General features: G+C 44.3%; 1 protein-coding gene across 3 annotated transcripts in view; it reads left to right on the forward strand.

The window, feature by feature from the left end:
* The first annotated feature begins 8,026 nt into the window (after positions 1–8,026).
* AMZ2 (archaelysin family metallopeptidase 2) overlaps positions 8,027–19,803 on the forward strand; it is a 38,896-nt gene continuing 27,119 nt past the window's right edge. For all 3 annotated transcript variants that reach the window (XM_066613769.1, XM_066613770.1, XM_066613768.1), the window contains exons 1-4: positions 8,027–8,130; positions 10,596–10,878; positions 14,443–14,616; positions 16,326–16,454. In XM_066613769.1, coding sequence (XP_066469866.1) covers positions 10,596–10,878; positions 14,443–14,616; positions 16,326–16,454 — 586 coding nt within the window. In that variant the 5' untranslated portion in view covers positions 8,027–8,130. The remainder of the gene's footprint in view (positions 8,131–10,595; positions 10,879–14,442; positions 14,617–16,325; positions 16,455–19,803) is intronic.

Raw genomic sequence — 19,803 nt, forward strand, 5'->3', positions numbered from 1 at the left:
AGTTTGTGTCCTTTTGCTTTTGAAGTTAAGTGTTTGCTTACTGACAAGGCAGCCAATTTTGACAACTAGCTTGTTTTGAAATAACAATTTAAAATATTAATATTCTGAGGTTCAGTTTTAGTGAGATTACTCTCAACTACAAACAAGTAAGCAACTTGCCTGCGTTGGCTGAATCCTGGTGCAAGTCTGCATTGCCCCATGTCAGTGGATCAGGTCCAGGAAGGCAGATCAGGCCTTCACCACCAGTCCCACCCCTCACAGCCTGTTTCACTCACCCCTGCCCTGTCTCCCTGTTCTGCCCCCACCGTCCCCCACCCCTGCACTGCTTAGTGGGAACTTACCTCATCTGGCACACACTGCTAATCGTACCTGTGCATGTGGGCTGGCACTGGCCCTTCCTACCTGCTGCCTACCTACCTATCTGGACTTCTATGCTGTCAAAGTGTTTTACATGTGCATGGTGCACATGCTAGCTAGGATTGTGCCATAAATAACCATTTGTTAGTCCTAGACAACATTCTGTAGTCCAGAGCACTTTTGTAAACACAGCTTCTGTAGTCTTTAGTAAGTAGTTGGAGGTTCTGCAGGTCCTTGCCTTGAAAACAGCAGCATAGATTCAGTACCTGGTTGAATGACATTGGCACTGAATTAAGCCACCCCACTTGTCCATGAGAATGCTTTTCTAATTTATTATTCTGCAATAAATCATTATGAGAATGAGTCTGAAATATGCTGCTGGTGCTAACTTGAGTAAAATAAACCAGGTGACCATCTGCATGAAAGTATTAGAACAGGGGTGCTCACACTTTTTTGGCTTGAGAGCTACTTTGAAACCCAGCAAGGCCCGGAGATCTACCAGAGTTTTTTTTTACAATGTTCGCGCCATTATAACATATAACATTTATGTGTACAATGTATGTTGGTGTACCTTGAGCCCCACTGAGTATAACAGGACTTACTCCTGAGTAGACATGCCTAGGATTAGGCTGTGAGGCTGCAATCCTAGCCACACTTACCTGGGAGTAAGCCCCATTGAGTACAATGGGCCTTACTCCCAGCGTTTCCTCCCAGAGGCACCTGAAGGGGGGGGTCGGCACTCCGCGATCTACTCATTTTGCCTCGCGATCTACCGGTAGATCGCGATCCACCTATTGAGCAGCCCTGTATTAGAATGTTGACTTGAAGTGATTTGAGCAATTTGTAAGTGAGTCAGTGCTCAAAAAGGGTTTTATTATCTGTCTCTTGGAATGCTTCCATGTGATTGATCTGGTTGGTTCATTTTTTTTCCCCAAGAAGACCTGCATGTTAAATGAAATTTCTTAAGTCTTCCTTCCTCTAAATGCAGCTTTGAGATTGCACAATAAGCAGAAAAGGGTGAAGGACAGCACTTATATGAGGTTTCAAAAAGGCCTTCAAAAAGGAGTCTTTAAAGTAGTCTTGGTGTAGTTGTGTTTCTCTGTTCCTGTTAGGATTCTGATAACAAGAGAGCTGGGCTCACCAGCAACCCCTCCATTTGTAGCCTTTGTTCTTTTGTGGCCATCTTGCTTTGGATTTACAGTATATCCTGCACTTGTATACAGAGTTCAGTGTTGATTATAATTATTCACAATTTTTAAAAAACAAGAAAAGGGCAGCTCAATCCTACCTACCTAATACCCTGCTGCACCCAATGGAGCATATGCTGTATCCTGTGATTTAGGGTGTCCTGGAGGCCTCATAAGAACATAAGAACAGCCCCACTGGATCAGGCCATAGACCCATCTAGTCCAGCTTCCTGTATCTCACAGCGGCCCACCAAATGCCTCGTCAAAGGAATGTTGGTTCCTACTCTGACCTGCACCAGCACTTTCCAATTAGACCTGGGAGATGAAGCAAGGCCAGAAAGGGGGATAGAATATTGGTGGAGCTGCTGCCCCAGATGACTACCCCCTTTCCACTCTCAATGCATCTCTGTCCCTACCCCAGTCTCTTGTCACTCCCCTCCCTGTTCTCTTTATTAAATAATAAAATAGATATATTTTAGCACTGACTTTCATGTGCAGTTGCCCCTTTTCTTACATGCAGTTGGCTCATGCAAATTCAACTACATGGGGTTGGCAAACCATGAAGAAGAAAAAACTCCAGAGAGAAACAACAGTTTAAACAATGACAGTGATTCCACTTAACTAAATGCTTGCCTGAGACTAGAAAATGAAGCTGCTGTTCCCTCAATTTCAGTGTGTCTTGTAATTTTTAAAGAGACGGTATGTATTTTTGAGATGTAAGGGATTTTAAATGTAATTTTGAGTATACAAAATTTTAGCTTTATGTGCTGACTCTGGAACATAACCCTTGTGAAAGATGAGGGGCAACTGTATTGTAAACTGAGCTGTGCAGCAGGTCTAAGCCTCGGCATATGCATAGCACCTTTTTTTTTCTTTTTGCTCTATAAGCAAATATTGAGCCAGACTACTTTCACTCAAGAGTCAAAAGCTTATAGGAGAAAAAGATAGTTCTGAGGATATTGGAGATGAAAAAGCAGCAGAGAACAAAACTCAGCTATGATATGCTAAAATCAGCATGTTTGCTGTCAAGAATAGATCCTGAGCCTATCTTTGGGCACCTAACAGGTATATTGTCCTTACTGAGCATTTTCCAGTTGAGAGCCATTTTGGTTGGAGGACGGAAATTGCTCTCTCATTCAGTTTAGGCAGGTACAGGGATACTTTCTGCTTTCATCTCACCTTACCTGATTTGGGGTAGGCCACGTTTACTGTGAATCTAGGCCTTTTAGTCTAGATTAGACCTGCTACCTAGAAGTCTCTTTTAAATAAATGCAATAATGACACCTTTCTGTCCCCACATTCTGCTTTATCATTTTATAGTGGCTTTGCAGTTTCAAGATTTCTGTGTGCTTTGTACTTCCATCTCTGGGGCTTCCATAAACTCAATTAATCCAAGATGTGGCAAAGGTTCGTTTATTTTCATTTGGTTGTTTAAAAGTGAAATGTTTCTGTAATAAACTAGTGATATGATCTGTGCTTTAACATATATCTTATTGTGCTTTCCCTCCTGTCTGGGTGTGGGTGTTTCACAGGAAACACTTTTTTTTAAAGAAGAGATTTTTGTGATAAGGTATGCAGGTTTTCTGAACACAGTAACTATACATCTTATGCAATAGCAAAAAAAATTATATAGTTTTTGGTATTGCTGATGACAATGGTGCTCATTGTCTTGATTTCCTAATTGCAATAGAACTGAAATTAAAAATTATTAATTACCAAATTATAGCCATTTTTCTCATAAGTTTTGAACGTTAAGTCTACAAAGTTTCCAATAGTTCTGCACAATTAAAACAAAAACAAAGCAAAATATGGAACTGTAGTGTGCTGTTGTATCATGTTGTAAAGTTCTGTAATATTGCTCACATAAGACACCTGATAACCACTATATCCAGAGACTTAACAATGCTATCCTAACTCTTAGGTGAGCTGGTGTGATATCCCCACACTGGCTCAAGACTATTGCAAACATGCCAAAAGCACATTCGTGAATACTTGAGAGCTGGGGTGCAACACTCTGTACTGGTCTGCTGGAGCCGCATCCCATCCCTACGCTGACTGGCACAGGTTTTGGAGGCAGGGAGGGGACATTTCTGAGTGGGGGAAGGCAGAACAAGGAGAGGATTGGGTCTGGTAGGGGGGCAGGATAGTTGGCAGTAGTGGATAACACATCCTAACCCCCTTCCCCAGCTGCCAGCCTTACATGGGGCTTCCTGGATTTACGACAGCTACATAGCTGGCACGGATCTGAGAACCCCCATAGGGGTGACTGGAGCTTTACTCTAGGTAAGGGGAAATACTGTACTGTATTTCACTTTACCCCAGGGATACCTCCAGCCACTTCCTGAGTTGCATTGGATGCAGTGCAGCCCATGTGGCCTAGCTGTGTCAGCACAGGATTGGGCTGTAACTGAATTATGACACTGACACACCTAGAAACATAATGTCCTCAACAGATCATAATTACAAAGAGAGAGATCTCAAGTGCAGAATGAAGCACTGTTTTAAGGGTGTAAACAAGCCATTTTGCATTTAGCTCCACTTCCTGATTGTTTGTGAAAAAGCCTGTATCTCATTCAGTAGATACAAACCTCTGCATAACAGGGCAGGAAGGAAGGGAAATATCCTTTCTCTCAATTGTCCCTTCTCCAGCACTCATTTTTGGGGCCTTTTAAACTTTGATCCTGGTAAGTTTTGCCCATGCATCCATTCACTGCAGATTTATAGATGGCTTTACTAATTTCTTCAGCAGAAGCTAAACCTGCCTTCATGATTGGAACCCAGTTAATTCACAGTTCTTTCTGCCCATACGGTGTTTGTTCAGTGCACAAATACGGGGGGGGGGGAGGAATACAAAGACACAGGCTGCAATCCTATTCACATCTACCTGGGAGTAAGCTTCATTGACTATAATGGGGCTTACTACTGAGTAGACATGCCTAGGATTGGGCTCACAGTTGTTTCCTTTTTTTAAAAAAAGAAAATTAACACACAGCTTGGGAAAGAAAGTACATATATATGGAGCTCATCCTCCTCAGTATATCACTACAATGGATCGCAATGCTAGAATGTAATGCAACAAGAGGCCTGTCTGGACACACTGTCAGCAAGAGTGGTGTACAAAGTGAAAGTGACATTTGAAGATGGAGGACTGCATTTTCCCTGAAAGCCAGAGTGCTTGTCAATTCCTACACACAGACTGACTCATGCACACACGGGACTCATGCATCTGGGACAGCAGGAAATAGCTATTTCTTTACCAGGCTAACATAACTCATGAAACATCACACCTCAATAAAGCTTACTCCCAGAGGCTGAGCTATGGTTAATACCTGCAAAGACTACAGCGTGTAGCCACAGCTTAAATCAACACAATTTAAAATAAACTAGAATGCAATGAAGGAAGCTAGTCCAAAGGAGTCCTGAGAACCCTGTGATCTAATTCTCAGACCATGTGCTGCCACCAGAGCAGGTTGCTCATATTCAGTGGCTTCACAATTCTTCATGGGCAGGCAGATGACTCAAAATATGTGCTTGACAGTTCTGGGAACTGAGCTGGACTAGTACAACCCAGCTCAGCATAATGGTACTTCTGTTTTATTTATGACTTTCATGTGCTCAGGGAAGATGGAACATTAAAAGGAAAATGTTGCAAGGGCTTCCAAATGAAGAAAAGTACAAGCTGATTATCTTCCTCAGTCTGAAGCAGTCGCTTTGAGGCATGATAAATCTGATGACAGAGAGCAATAGTAAAAAAAAAAAAAAAGGTAAATTGTTATTTATATTTTGTCACTTTACTTAATATATAGCCTTTTGCTTGTTTGCATGAATAAAAATATATACTATAATTTTAGATCCCTCTTGCAGATGTCCTTGTATCGCAGCTGTGGTCTACCTGTAGGCCTTAGGAGTGGACCTCAACAAGCGGGAAACCCTGGCCTCTGAGCGGCCCGCTTGGAGGCAGGCTGTGCAGCATGGCCTTTCCCAGTTTGAAGAGACACTTGGCCAACAGACTGAGGCTAAGAGGTAAAGAAGGAAGGCCCATAGCCAGGGAGACAGACCAGGGACAGACTGCACTTGCTCCCAGTGTGGAAGGGATTGTCACTCCCGAATTGGCCTTTTCAGCCACACTAAACGCTGTTCCAGAACTACCATTCAGAGTGCGATACCAGAGTGCGAAACTGAAGGTTGCCAACTGAAACTATAATTTTAAATGATAAAAATGCATGGAGATATCTGATATAATTCTAGATCTATCAGTGCAAAAAATGCAATTTCTGAATGCTGCACACAAATAGTTAAGATATTGCAATCCATCAGTACAGAAAATAGGCTGGTAAACATAGATTGTCCCAGAACACAAGGCAGAAAATGGAGACATACGCACACCCACCCTTCTAGATCCTGACTGGTGGACTGCCAACTTCTTTTAGGCTGCAATCCTATAGACTCCCTTTCTTGGGAGTAAGTCCCATTGAACACAATGGAACTTACTTCTGTGTAGACACAAGAACATAAGAGGAGCCCTGCTGGATCAGGCCCAGGGCCCATCTAGTCCAGCTTCCTGTATCTCACAGCAGCCCACCAGATGCCTCAGGGAGCACCCACAAGATACTTGCATCTTGCTGCCACTTCCCTGCATAGGATTGCAGGGACACACATAGTATTGTGCTATGTGTTAATGAAATCAATGTCCAACGTAATGCTGAAACATGAAAGGACAAGCCTGCTCTACAAACATGAGAAAGGTTGTGATCAGCAGATATCATTTGGTTTTGAGAACTCATTACTTTAGAAATAATAATTTTGAAGTGCCATTTGCCATCTATAAAACACTTGATATCTATTTTTTCAGTTGCTTGATCAAATACTATAGTAGGTAATCTAACAGTTTAGTAACCAAAGATGTACATTTGAATAGTACAAATTCAGACTATACCAGCAATTAGTAAATTAGTGCCCCCTGCCCAATTCATATCCTTGTACCCCACACAAATGGGACTGGAACTATCATTTCCTGGTCCTGCAAAAATAAAATAAAAATTCCTAAACTGTATATTCAACAAGCACAGTATGGACTGGTCAGATGCAGTGATCTGCATTTACATTCTGTTCTGAAGCTCAGATCAATTTGTTTGGGTTCCCAGGTCATTCAGATACTGAATGACTACACAGAAGCTTGCTTAGCTGTGCACTGTAAAAATATCATACATCCTGAGGCCAATCTCTGGGCCTTCCATTAAGAAGCTAATTCCCATTAGATAACATGCTTCCATAATGAGAAATTTGCTTCAGTTGTGAAATATGGAAGTTTTTACTTGTGTTAAGTTCTGTCACTTATTTACTGAAGAGCAGTTATGAACCTTTTTACACCTTGCAATGGTCTGACATGACAAGTGTTTCACAGAGGGGTGTACATATTGTGTACATACATCCTGATCATATATAGCTTCCCAGCATGTATACATACAGTCCAAAAGAGGTGTGCAATCACTATATGCAATACCCTGCACAGATCTGTGATAGATATTTGTGTTTTAATGCTTTAAAAATATTTTGGTGTTTAACTGTTGAAATTAATGTTTTAATGGCTTGGTATGATGCGTTTTCCCCCCTCCCTTATTGTTATAATGCACAAGGAGCTCTGTCAGCTGCCTTGGGCATTTGCTATGACATGGGAAAAGCAGAATATCAATCAATCAAGTTTTCTACACAGAAGAGCTTTCTGTGCATAGGAAAAGCTTAGAACAAATGCCATAGCTCTTCTAGAATTGTCCCTTGTTAATTCCACCCAACTTCCCTTCCTGTTTGCAGAAGGCAAGTCTCCTTAAGGACCTGGTAGGGCACTTCCCCTGCAGCAATGATTCATTTTCTGCAGAAAAGCATGCCAATTTCTGAAGCCACTAGCTCAAAGGCACTTTGTGCATGCCCAGAGTAACGCTTGTCCCATTCTGTTTTTTAACTTTCAGGCCATGGCCCCAGACTCAGGTGGAAACTCTAAGAACAGATCTCCCTCAAATTAACCAGCGATGAGAAAAAATACACTTTGCACACACTCCGAAACAAAACATGGTACACTTTATAAGGGCTTCAAGGTAAGCAGAGGTCTCCAGTCATGTCCTGCTTGCTCAGCGCCTGGGAGGCACTAATGGGCTTTCTAACAGCCCCATCCTATGCATGTCTACTCAGAAGTCAGTCCCATTAGAGTCAATGGGGCTTCCTCCCAGGAAAGTGTGGAGAGCATTGTAGCCTCAGAGCCCAGTCCTATGCATGTCTACTCAGAAGTCAGTCCCATTAGCGTCAATGGGGCTTCCTCCCGGGTAAGTGGGGACAGGCTTGCAGCCTCGCGCTCCTTGCCGCCGCGAGGGTCGGAGTGCGAACCTGACAGCGGCGAACAGCGCAGAAAGGCCTGCACGGGCCCACCCCGGGCCAGCCCCTCCCCCCATCAGGCCGCGAGAGGCAAGTCTCGCCGGCTGCACACAGGCGCGAGGGAAGCCTCAGCAGGAGAGGGGCGGAGGAGGCGCGGGTGCGCGCGCGCCCCGGCGGGGCAGGTGGTGGCCGCTGCTTCGAAAGGGGCGTGGCCGCGGAGGTAGGCCGTTGGGCTGGCTGGAGTTGAGTCTCAGATGGGGTCCCGCGGGGGGGGGGCGCGCTGTGGTAAGCTGCGGCCTTGGATGGGGAGGGACAAGCTCAGGAAGGCCGGGAGGCCGCGCTGACGTGTCTGCCGGAGGACAACATGGAGGCGGCATCCTGGCCCTGGGCTCTTAACGACAGCAGGGACCCCAGACAAGGTTGCGAGCCTGCCTTGTAGCACACCAGGACTCGGGGCCCGATCCTGTGCGTGTATACTCAGATGTAAAGCCCATAGTGTTCAATGGGGCTTGCTCCCAGGAAAGTGTGGATAGGACTGTCGCCTGAGGCAGCGATCCTACTGACACACCAGTCACCTCCACGAACTCAGAGAGCCTTAGGGCCCAGTCCTATGCAGGTCTACTCAGAAGTCAGCCCCATTGTAGTCAGTGGGGCTTACTCCCAGGAAAGCTGCATAGGATTGTAGCCTAAGGCTCTCAGAGTTAGTAGAGGTGACTGGTGTGTCAGTAGGATCGCTGCCTCAGACTACAGTCCTATCCACATTTTCCTGGGAGTAAGCCCCATTGACTAAAATGGGACTTACTTCTGAGTAGACAGGCATAGGATTGAGCTGTCAGTTGAGTACAACAGTAGTCAAGCCTGAGTGCAAATCTAACTCTTGCAAATGTTTTCTCAGTCTCCCTCTTGTCTCTGCAATTCTTTGCATCTGTCCCATTCTTTGCATCTGTCCCATTTCCAGCAGCTATTATTGGAGGCCCTAGTAATAGTGGAATAGGATGCAGTACAGAAGAGTTAGAATTGAAAGGGAGAATCAGTGGAAATGGGGACCCAACTTGACTGTTTGGTCAGTTGTCTCTAAAAAATAAATGAATAAATAAATAAATAAAAGCTAGTTGCCTGCCGGAGACTCAAGATTTGAAATCCATGCCGTCTGCAAATTAATATACCTATCTGACCACTTTAGAAAGAACTATTAATATTTATATCTTCCATTCATTTGTTTAACCTCTTTCAGAACTCAGTAATCCTGTGTTGGCTATTTAATTATTCCTCTATATTCCTAACTTACAATGGTGTACAATGCAGAAATGGATGAACTTAGGACAGTGCAGGAAGAAACAGCCAGCATTATATGTCAGATGGGGCAGGTATACATACATTATGAACAGCTGGTCTCATAAGCCACCACCTAAGTACAGAGAATAGAATATACAGTACTCTTGCATGCTGTGCTTTGGGAACGTGTACAACAGTAATGGGCAGCTTAATCTGATCAAATAGCTCATTCAGTCTTAAGAAACCTGGAAATAATAGTAACAGCCTCAGCAGCATGCTGCTGGAGTGCCTTTTACAAGTGGCCCTGACTGCTTTGTAGCATTCGGCACCAGCAGAAAAGGTGCAGTGAGAACAACTGGTAAGTACGGGGTTGGGTCCTTTAGTCCTGCTTTGCTTTAATGAGGTGGTTGTATCAGGTCCCCTCATACTTTTTGAGATGAGTGTAGAAACTGGAGGGGCAAGACATAATCTTAACAGTAACAGCAATTAAAAAATCTCCTTGGCAACAGCTTCCCAGTGTAACAATTTAAAAAAGTCAAAGGGTGTGTGAACCCAGCTGAAAATAATACTTTGCATTTACATAGTGCTTTCTGTGAAGTGCTTCTCTTGTACTGTACTCATTTGCTGTTGTCCTGGCAGGTATTATTATCCTCATTTTGCAGCTGGGAAGATAAGGCTAAAAGAGAGTGGCTTGCCTAATGAGTTCATAGCAGAGAGTTAAACTGGGATGGGTCAAAATTTGCAGCTCCGACTCCTGCCAACTATTCTAGATCAACTGTGACTGACAGGGAATTTTTTCACTTTTGAATGGAGAATTATTTTACAGTACTTTTGTGTGCTTTTGAATGAGTCTCAAATATTGAGAGTGGATCACGTGAAGGTGTGGCAGTAATCAATAAGCAATTTTCTGATAAATGAGGACAGTTTTTAGAAGTGGATTCAGAGGAGTTGTCAGATTGCAAGAACAGTCAGAATCTTAGTGGCATGAGCTGCCAGACTAGTGACCAGTTTTTGAAAAACTGGGACAAAGCACTCCAGTGACATAATATTGTTGTTACTAAGAAATGCATGGAGCTAAACTGATGAGTGAGCTGCCAGCAAGCTGCCTTTTTCATAATGATCTTGTCCAAAAGCAGAAGCTGCTTGTGAAACAACAGTTAGGTATGAAAATAGGATGGGAAAGAGGAAGCTAAATTCTACATGTGTAGGACATGACGGCTGCTGAGTAAGCAGCAAAATGCAAACTATGGCTGGTTACTGTTACTTACTAATCTGCTCGTAACAGGAATAACCAGTGTGTGTGAGGGGTAATGGGTGGTGTAATGAAATAAGGGGAACTGTTTAAAATAAAACTGTGCAAATGAGTTCCACATTTCAAAACCAAATTTGATCTTTCCTTCTTTTTGTTAGATGAAGATAATTCAGCATTCTGCAGAGGTGCTGAAAGTAGCCCTGGTCTCCAGGGACCCGCAGCTGGCAAAGCTTTATGAGGAGTTTGAGTCTAAAGAGAAGCTTTTGCTAAATGAAGCATTTCAGCCCAACAGCGTTCTCTTTAAGCCCATCACACTGCATTCGGACTCAGACTGGATCTCTTCACACCCAGAACCCACCCAGGATTTTGCTCAGTTTTATCATGATCCTTGCAGGAACAGACCATCTTCCAAGAAGAGCCTCATTTGCGTCCAACCCATTGGTAATCTTTTATTGCTCAATAAGAAACAAAACCCTGTAACTGATGGTGGATGAAAACCAAGTCCTTGAGAATGATTAACCAAGTCCAACTAGCCTCTTCCATTAAAATAGGAACTAAGCAAGCTGTTGGTTTTAAATTATTATTATTATTATTTTATTAATTTATACCCCGCCTTTTTGCCCAATGGCAAAAGTTGTACCACATGGACTTTCCACATGGACTTGTCTGCCAAGGAACTCTTACATATTTGCCACAGTGCATCTTTATGTTGTAGGAGATCTAAGATCAATTATATCATTGATAGAGTACACACTCAGTTTCCATGGGACCTCACTTATTACCTAGGTCTAGAACTCACCTTGTGCTTTCCTACATTGCAGAAGAAGATTAGAATATGTCTTAGATCTCCCACAGTGTACAAATGCTCTGTGACACATGTTTGTAGGTTCTTTGACAAGCCAGTCCTTAGGGAAAGAGTTCTCTGAAGACAGTAAGTTTGAAAACCACCGGTTTGCTTAGTAGAAAAGGATGTTCTTTTTGAAAAATCTCTGATAAGCTTCTGAGGAACCCTATTCCTTAAGACTGTGGTTCTCAAACTCTCAGGGAGTTTGAGAATCACATTAAGTGCCTGCATGGGAGTGGGGAAGATGGCGGGGGGGGAGGGGGTGGAAGGCCATGACACGATCCCCAGGATCGTGTCACTAAGGAACTTCAGGTACTGGCATTTACTTACCTGTCCCTGCAGCAGCCTTCCGGAGGTGCGGGAAGCCCTGTGCGACTGTCCATAGGGCTCCCTGAAGCTTAGAAAGTGGAAGCGGAGTGATCGCGCCCCATCTCTGCAAAACTGGAAATGAAGCACGTTTGCTCCGATTTCACTTTTTGAAGATTGGGGAGTCCTTCAGAGGGTCACACAGGCCTACCTGCATCCCCACGAGGCTTCTGCAGGGACTGGTTAGTAAATGCCAGTCCTTGCAGCCCCCTTAGCGATGCGATCCTGAGAATCGCTTCGCTGCCTCCCCCCTGCCCCTGCCTCTTAAGGGGGCAGAGACCAGGGCCCTCAGGCTGGGGCATCACAACGCCCTAGATTGAGAAGCCCTTCCTTAAGACATGGTTTGAAAAAGATCAATTATGCAAAAGCAATTTTTTTTAAAAGGAGAGCTTTAACATAAGCACTAAGGTTTTCATACCCAACTGTTCCCCATGAAAATGGGAATAATACCTCAAAGGGCTGCTATGAAGACAAATAAAGATTGTAAAGTAAATTTCATTTTAAGGAAAGCTTTGTTATGTCTCCGGTAAGAAATGTGTTTGTGACCCTAATAGCTAGAGCAAGATATAACAGTAGTTAAGAGCTCCAGGGATTTGTTTTTGGTTAAACCCTTGACTATTCATGAACCAAATCCATGACATCTGAGCCTACAAACATTCATATGCTGTTCATGTTCTTGAATTGGAGAACCTCCCTGATGACAAAGAAGGAAGTGCAAAAATGCTTGTAGCATCTGTAGCAACATAAATGCATTTGCCCCAATTTATTAGCCTTGTCTAAACTAAAATGGCCAGAACAAGTTTAATTTTGCGCCCCTTTGGGGAGAAAGGCGGGGTTTAAATTATGTAAATAAATAAATTTCAATTGACATTTTCATCTTTGGAGCAGTAGTGCTATCTGCTGTTGTTTTATCATGCTGGATCAGTGCTGACAACAGTGACTAATGAAGAGGCAGCTGGTGAGCTGCTGTCAGAAACAGGATGTTGGGCTAGATGGGCCTTTGGCCTAACCCAGCAGGATGTTTAAAAAATCTTCTTATGAAGAGAGACTTGCAGCATTAGCTTATTTTGAGGTGACGCTGCTGAATGAGACTAGAATGAATCACTGCTAAATTCCCTTGCACTGGCAGGAGAAAACATTACACCAACATAGTGAATTTGTGCTGTGGCTAGAGAACTGCCAAGTCAGTGGGACATTGCCAATGTAAGGGTGGAAGCATAGGTGGAGTTGAAGATACAATAAGGGCAAGAGCAGCTTAGTCCAATCCTGTGCTTGCTCAGTTGTTGGTTCCACCCCCTCTGACACCATAATGGTGCAAAAGAGGTGATGAGATAACATTTCCATTGAAGCATCAGTAATTTTGGGGTGGAAAAAGGAGAGGCAGTGGGACTAGAGCGGGGATCTCCTGCTCCAGTAAGAGACAGCTTAACCCTTCGTGTTTCCCATGCTTGAGACCCAGGACTCCAAGCCATATCCACCAGTACTATAGGGTTCAGCATAAAAGCACAGGCTTACTCTGCACAGCGTCCTCCCAAGGCCTAATTCCTGGCTAGTTCCTGGTTATGAGCTCCCAGCAGTAAGGGCCAGGAAGACCCAATTACGTATATATGAGACAGCGCAGGCAGTTGGACAGAACAGGAGAAAAAAAACATTAAAAAGACAGAAAAAGCCCCCGGCAGGTGCTCAAAAATATATATTATGGTGTAATAGTTAGCTGGCAACCTTCAGTCTCAAAAGACTATGGTATCGCGCTCTGAAAGGTGGTTCTGGAACAGCGTCTAGTGTGGCTGAAAAGGCTGATTCGGGAGTGACAATCCCTTCCACACTGGGAGCAAGTGCAGTCTGTCCCTGGTCTGTCTCCCTGGCTATGGGCCTTCCTTCTTTGCCTCTTAGCCTCAGACTGTTGGCCAAGTGTCTCTTCAAACTGGGAAAGGCCGTGCTGCACAGCCTGCCTCCAAGCGGGCCGCTCAGAGGCCAGGGTTTCCCACTTGTTGAGGTCCACTCCTAAGGCCTTCAGATCCCTCTTGCAGATGTCCTATCGCAGCTGTGGTCTACCTGTAGGGCGCTTTCCTTGCACGAGTTCTCCATAGAGGAGATCCTTTGGGATCCGGCCATCATCCATTCTCACAACATGACCGAGCCAACGCAGGCGTCTCTGTTTCAGCAGTGCATACATGCTAGGGATTCCAGCACGTTCCAGGACTGTGTTGTTTGGAACTTTGTCCTGCCAGGTGATGCCGAGAATGCGTCGGAGGCAGCGCATGTGGAAAGTGTTCAGTTTCCTCTCCTGTTGTGAGCGGAGAGTCCATGACTCACTGCAGTACAGAAGTGTACTCAGGACGCAAGCTCTGTAGACCTGGATCTTGGTATGTTCCGTCAGCTTCTTGTTGGACCAGATAAACTCCTCTAAGTCTCATCAATATAAATTATACTTGCAGCCTAGTTATATGGAAGCTTACTCAAAAGTCAGTGCCATTGTCCCACTGACTTTTGAGAAAGTGTGCATAGGAATGCAGATTTCTCTGGATTGTGACTGTGGGGTTCAGTTTCAGTGTGTAGCCCTGTTACTCATTTCATAGTCTTTAGCAAGTTGTTCTCTCCTGGTCTTGGTTCCCCTTGAAAATGAGAAAATACCTACCTCAAAGGGCTTTTATGAAGACAAATAAAGATTGTAAAGTACATTTTATATTTTAAAGAAGTGTTACAAATGATTTTTAAAATACAGTTTGAGAGAGAGAGAAAAAACAAGTATTGGTGAAGCTATAATCTGCTTTTCTGAACTGGTTTTTTTCTAGGAGCCTTTGGAGATTCCAGAGTAAGCACAGATGTCTACATGAACTGGCTGAAGGATTATTGTGAAGCCTTTTACTATGGCCTGACTGTAAGGATTCTGGGGCCAGTGCCTGTTTCACACACAGGTTGTGCTTTTCGAGTCAACGAATACACACACAATCTGCAGATTCAAGCAGGTATGGTGAACGAACGAATGGAACCGGCAAAACAATTTCTCACAGTTTGAATGAATTTTGCTGGTTCTGAGGACTGGTGTATAAATCTCTGCTTTTTTCAAGCAATAGGATGGTATTCTTGTTGGCAAAGGATGAAGATTGTGAATCCTTAATGACCAATTACACAGGCCAACACACATTTTGCTTCCTTAAACGTTACACCAATTCCTGGGTATATTTGGGGTGCTGATTCCAAAAATGGCATCCGAGACATGGCATAGCCTCTTTAGTGAATGGTTCAAGCAGCTTCCTCATGAGGAAGCCTACCCCATGGCTTCCTCATGAGGAAGCTGCTTGAACCATTCACTAATGAGGCTATACTATATCTCCACAACTAGATGTGATAGGGCAAAATGGATGCCATTTTTTGAATCGGCACCCTAAATTCATATCAAACCACCATAAAGTTTGGGAAAAACCTTTCTAACCCTCAGTTTTGTAGGCCTATGTTATTCATCAGAAGGCAAATTTATTAGTTTTCAGATGGTTTCTGTGTCAGCTTCAAGATCCTGAGTCTTTGAGATTGGTGACTTTGCTTTCTTGTTGTATGACTCTTAACAATATAGGCAAGAAGTGCAGCTGGCAGCTCAGTTGTGTCAGTGTTGGAAAATTAGGCTAGTGTTTCTGTATAGTGCACCTATGTATTTTCCTCTACAGGGCAAAATCCAGCTTGTGTGTGGGGGGGGGGTGCGGGCAATTTAGCTTGGGAAAATGATCAGGGGGTTAAGGGTAAAATACCTCCCTTGCCATCTGGTACTGAACCCAACATGTAGGCTGTAGTCCAGGTGCTACTGCTGTGATAGTAACAAGGCTGAGCCTGGCTTGGACTGAAAGCCATCACTGGGGCTCCACTGCATCAGTTTCCATTAAGCCAGTAGTTCCCAAACTCTCTGGGAGAGTTTGGGCCACTGTAAGTGCTTGCGGGAGAGGGACAAAGGAAGTGGTGCAATTGCCACGATTGCACCTCTACTGGGGACAAAAGGTTATTTTTTAAAACTTTACGCTTGGCAGTGCCAGCCCTCCAGAGGGTGTGGGGAGCCCACAGACCTCTCTGCACAGCTCCCCAAGCCTCAGAACAGCCAAAAAAATCTATATTGACCTACTTGCAGTTTGCAATCATCCATGGGCTTCCCACACGCCCTGGAAGGTCAGCGCTGCTAATAGTAAGTTTTTTAGAAACCTTTTTATTCCTGGCAGCACTGTCATGGAGATTGTGTTGCTGCCTTCGCCATCGCCCTTCCCCTTAAGGGGGCAAGAACAGGGCTTTCCTGGCGGGGGCATTGTGATGCCCCAGTAGGAATCTCTGCATTAAGCCAAGGCAAGCCTCATCAAATGGAGACTTTTAAAGAAATGATGGGGGTGGGGACTGGAGGTGGTGCAGAAAAGAATGAAAATCTCTCAAACTCTCCATGAATTTCTGTGGAGCGTCACTTGCTATAGTTTAAGCTTCATGTTGATATGAAGAGAACTGAAATGCATCAAGGGTCATTCGTGATCCTTCTTTCTGTCTGCCTATGTAGTTATGCGTATTGAGAAATGACAGTATCTTCAGTACTGGGGTCAAAGACTCAAATCTCAAAGATAGTATTATACTGCAACTAGATTTCTAGGTTATGCAATCTCTGAATTCTTAGATGGTCTCTTGCTCTTTCTGTGTGTTGTTTATACAGGGCACCTCTTGAATTACCTAAAGAAAAAGAAGGCAAAGGATGCCTTCTGTGTTGTGGGAGTAACTATGATAGATCTTTATCCCAAAGAATCCTGGAATTTTGTCTTTGGACAAGCCTCCTTGACAGAAGGTACTTACATTTCTGCACATATCAGCGAAGTGATGTGACTGGCCACTTTGGCTTCTGAGAAACTTCTTTTATTCTTGGCTGAAAACATCATGCACACAGACAAAACAGTACAGTACTTGAACAGTGGAGCCATTCTGGCAGTGCATTGCTGAGATCTCTGTGCACACAAACAGTTTTTTCTTCCAGGTTCAAGCTCAGAGAAAACGGATTCTGCAAGCTATGAATAGTTCTGATTGCCTGCTGTATGTGACATTACAGCCCCCCCTCCACAGAGCAGATTTGTAGTCTTCACGTTAAGGACCTTAAATTACAAGGTTTGTTGAACTCCCTCCCTTTTGTTTCAGATATACAGGTCCAGCCTATTTATACACGGATTTTTTATTCACGGATTTGACTCAACACAAATGGCCCCTGCAAATGAGAAGGAATGTGCTGATCCCTGGAGAAGGGGAAAAATGCACCCCTTTAAAATCAGTTTAAAAAACTGAACAGTCTTTTAACAATAGCCTCCTTAATGAGAGAGAGAGAGGGCAGCTGGCTGACAATCCATCAATCCTTCAATCCCCAGTGGACCCCTCCCTTTCCCCTGAGCACTTGAAAGAAAAGTGATCCCTTTGCATTGGTGAAGGGAGGGGCTAAGTGTAAGTTCTCAGCTCTTTGTAAGCTCTTGGAGGAGGACTGATTGATGGATTGTCTTGTTAATGACTCTTATCTTACATCACAAAGGTCAGCAAGGCCTTAAATCAAAGGAGCAAAGAAACTTTGTTTTTTAAATTGATTTGCTATAGTGCATTTTTTGCCATCTATGAGAGTGCTTGGAACAGAACCCATGCAAATAATGAGGCTCAACCTGTACACACTTTTATCAGTAGATGTTTTTTGGAGGATGATTCATATACAAGTGACACTTAAAAGAAAAGACAGCTAGCATGGCTGAAGCATGGGGTGTAGGGAAAGACTCACACCTTAAAAGGGTAGTCAAAACACTACAAATATGTCTACATTGCATCATTTGTCACTTGCATTCCCATTCTCACTGTATGAGCAAAAATGCACTGTGATTCCTATTGATATAGACTCTCTCTACACAGCTGTGCATTACTGCACTGACTGTACTGTACTGTGTTGTTGAACTGACTAATATTATTCAGTCTTTCCCAGCTGTGAAAAGCTTTTCTCTGGGGTACAAAGTTCCAGTCTGTGGAAGCTGCACAGCAGCAAGATGCAGAGGACAGGTTTGCTAAGAAAGAAAGCACTCTGCATTTCTAGGAATGTGCCTTGTTTTTCTGCCTTTGTCTCCTTGTGTGTTTATTACAAATAGTGAAGCCCCCTCCAGTTTTGGTTTAATCATAGGTCTCCATTCTTATTGGCGTTGTGCAAGATAAAGGCTAAAGCTCTAGTCGGAGAGTGTGCCAGGCCTTGCTCTTTGTAATGAGCTCCTGTTAAAATGCTTTGAAGGGTTGCATATACTGTTGCAGCTTTCCTGGATGGCAGCAGTGGCCATATTCTTTAACCCTGGAACCAACAAATCCAATTATTTGAGTGCTATGACAAACTTGCATCTTTGTGGCAAATGGGAGTCCTATTTACTGTCACCTCTCAGTTAAAATATTTCTGTACAGCTTTTCCAGAGGTCCAAAGCGTTTTACATCAAGAGTACAGCAAATTTTTACAGCAAGTAAAACCCTTAGGGCACAATCCAGAGGCGCCCATGGACCAGCTCAAGTCCCTTGCGCCTCCTTGAGAAGAAGCCAGGCTGGCAGTCAGAGGAACACCGGCCTGCGGAGGCTGACACAAGCCTCCATGCTGACTTCCTTGCTGAGGCTTGTGTCGGCCTGACTGGGCCAACATAAGCCCCTAGGGTGGGCAGGGAGAGGTGGGAGGGAGGTGTTCTGGGTGGGGGGAGGGTGGGCAGTGGGCAGCCCCAGGGGCAGGCGGGCGGGCGGGCAGGGAGCAGGAAGTGGGAGGTGGGGCTGAGATCCAGCGCTTATGCTGGATCCCAACCCCTGGAGAGCTTGGAATGGCTTCAAGCCGCTCCACTGTCCTTGGACTTGCACCACCTCAGGAGGTGGCGCAAGTCCAAGGAGACCCATAGGGGAAAAGGTGCCTTAACTGGAGGTAAGGGGAAAAGTTTCCCTTTACCGCTGGCTGAGCTGCCTTGGGCCCCTATCCTGCACTGGATACAGTGCAAGCCTCTTTGCCAACTTTCTAACCAAATTTCCAGCACTGGCATAGCTGTGCCAGTGGGGCATGTGCTGCATCCTGCAGTTGTGGGGCAGTCATGGAGGCCTCCTTAGGATAAGGCATTGTTTGTTTCCTTACCTTGGAGTTGCATTGCCTTTATGTCAGTGCTGGAAAGTTGGTTAGGATTGCGGCCCAAGACCATAATGGCATAAAAAATGAGCAAATCAGCCTCAAAATGTTTTCAGTTTTCCTCAAGAGCTAGCGAAAGAAGAAAGTTCTATGGCATCTTTGAAAAGACTCCAAAGAAGCTACTCTTCTAACTTTTTCCTTCAGGAGGAAATTTCATCATTTTAGCATAGTTACTGAAATGCCATTTATACAACAAGACTCCTGATGGGACCTCAGTTGGCAATTAGAGCTGAACTTGCAAAACTGCCTGTAGTGGGCTTTAATAGCACCTTGAGTTAATATTGTCACACTCTTATTTGTTAGAGCCAGTGGCTCTGACTGTGTGGGTCATCCCCCATGTTCTCAGCTACTGCATGGTAGAAGCAGCCTCTTCAGGTTTCAAACATTTGCAGGCAGTGTAGCCAGGCAGGGGCTCCGATCTCTGCTGTACAGTGACTTTTATAACCTGTGCTGCCATGAACCTACAATGTAGCAGCTCATGCAGGTTGCTGGATATTTCTGCAAAGGTGCAACATGGCCGTGCCTGTGCCTAGCGGATGTGTGCTCAGCTATACGGTTGTGCTTCTGCCTGTGGAGACGTGCTATGCTTTTCTTTCCCAAGCCAGAATGGATAGATTTGATGGCCTCTGCCGCTGGGCTCAGGGAACATGGTCCTGTCTAGGAAAATGGTTCTGCCTATTCATTTGCAGTTGTCTAGACTAGAGGCACAAGGAACAGGGCAGACGTATAGTGTTCTTCAGATGCTTATTATGAGGCTTGCAGTACAGTCATTGGCCACAAGAGGTCCATAGTGGTATATGTAAAGTATTTTTAAAATGAAACATTTGCATGCAGACCATGAGATATACAGTATTTAGTCAATTCAGACGTTGCTCTAACCCCTAACCCAGAGGTTCTCAAACTGGGGTGAGGGAATGCTCCAGCCAGAGAGAAAAGGTCGCTACCCTCTTAAGGGGTATGGTGACCTCGCGACAAT

Source organism: Tiliqua scincoides, chromosome 2, assembly GCF_035046505.1.
Source record: "Tiliqua scincoides isolate rTilSci1 chromosome 2, rTilSci1.hap2, whole genome shotgun sequence".
Taxonomy (NCBI): Eukaryota; Metazoa; Chordata; class Lepidosauria; order Squamata; family Scincidae; genus Tiliqua; species Tiliqua scincoides.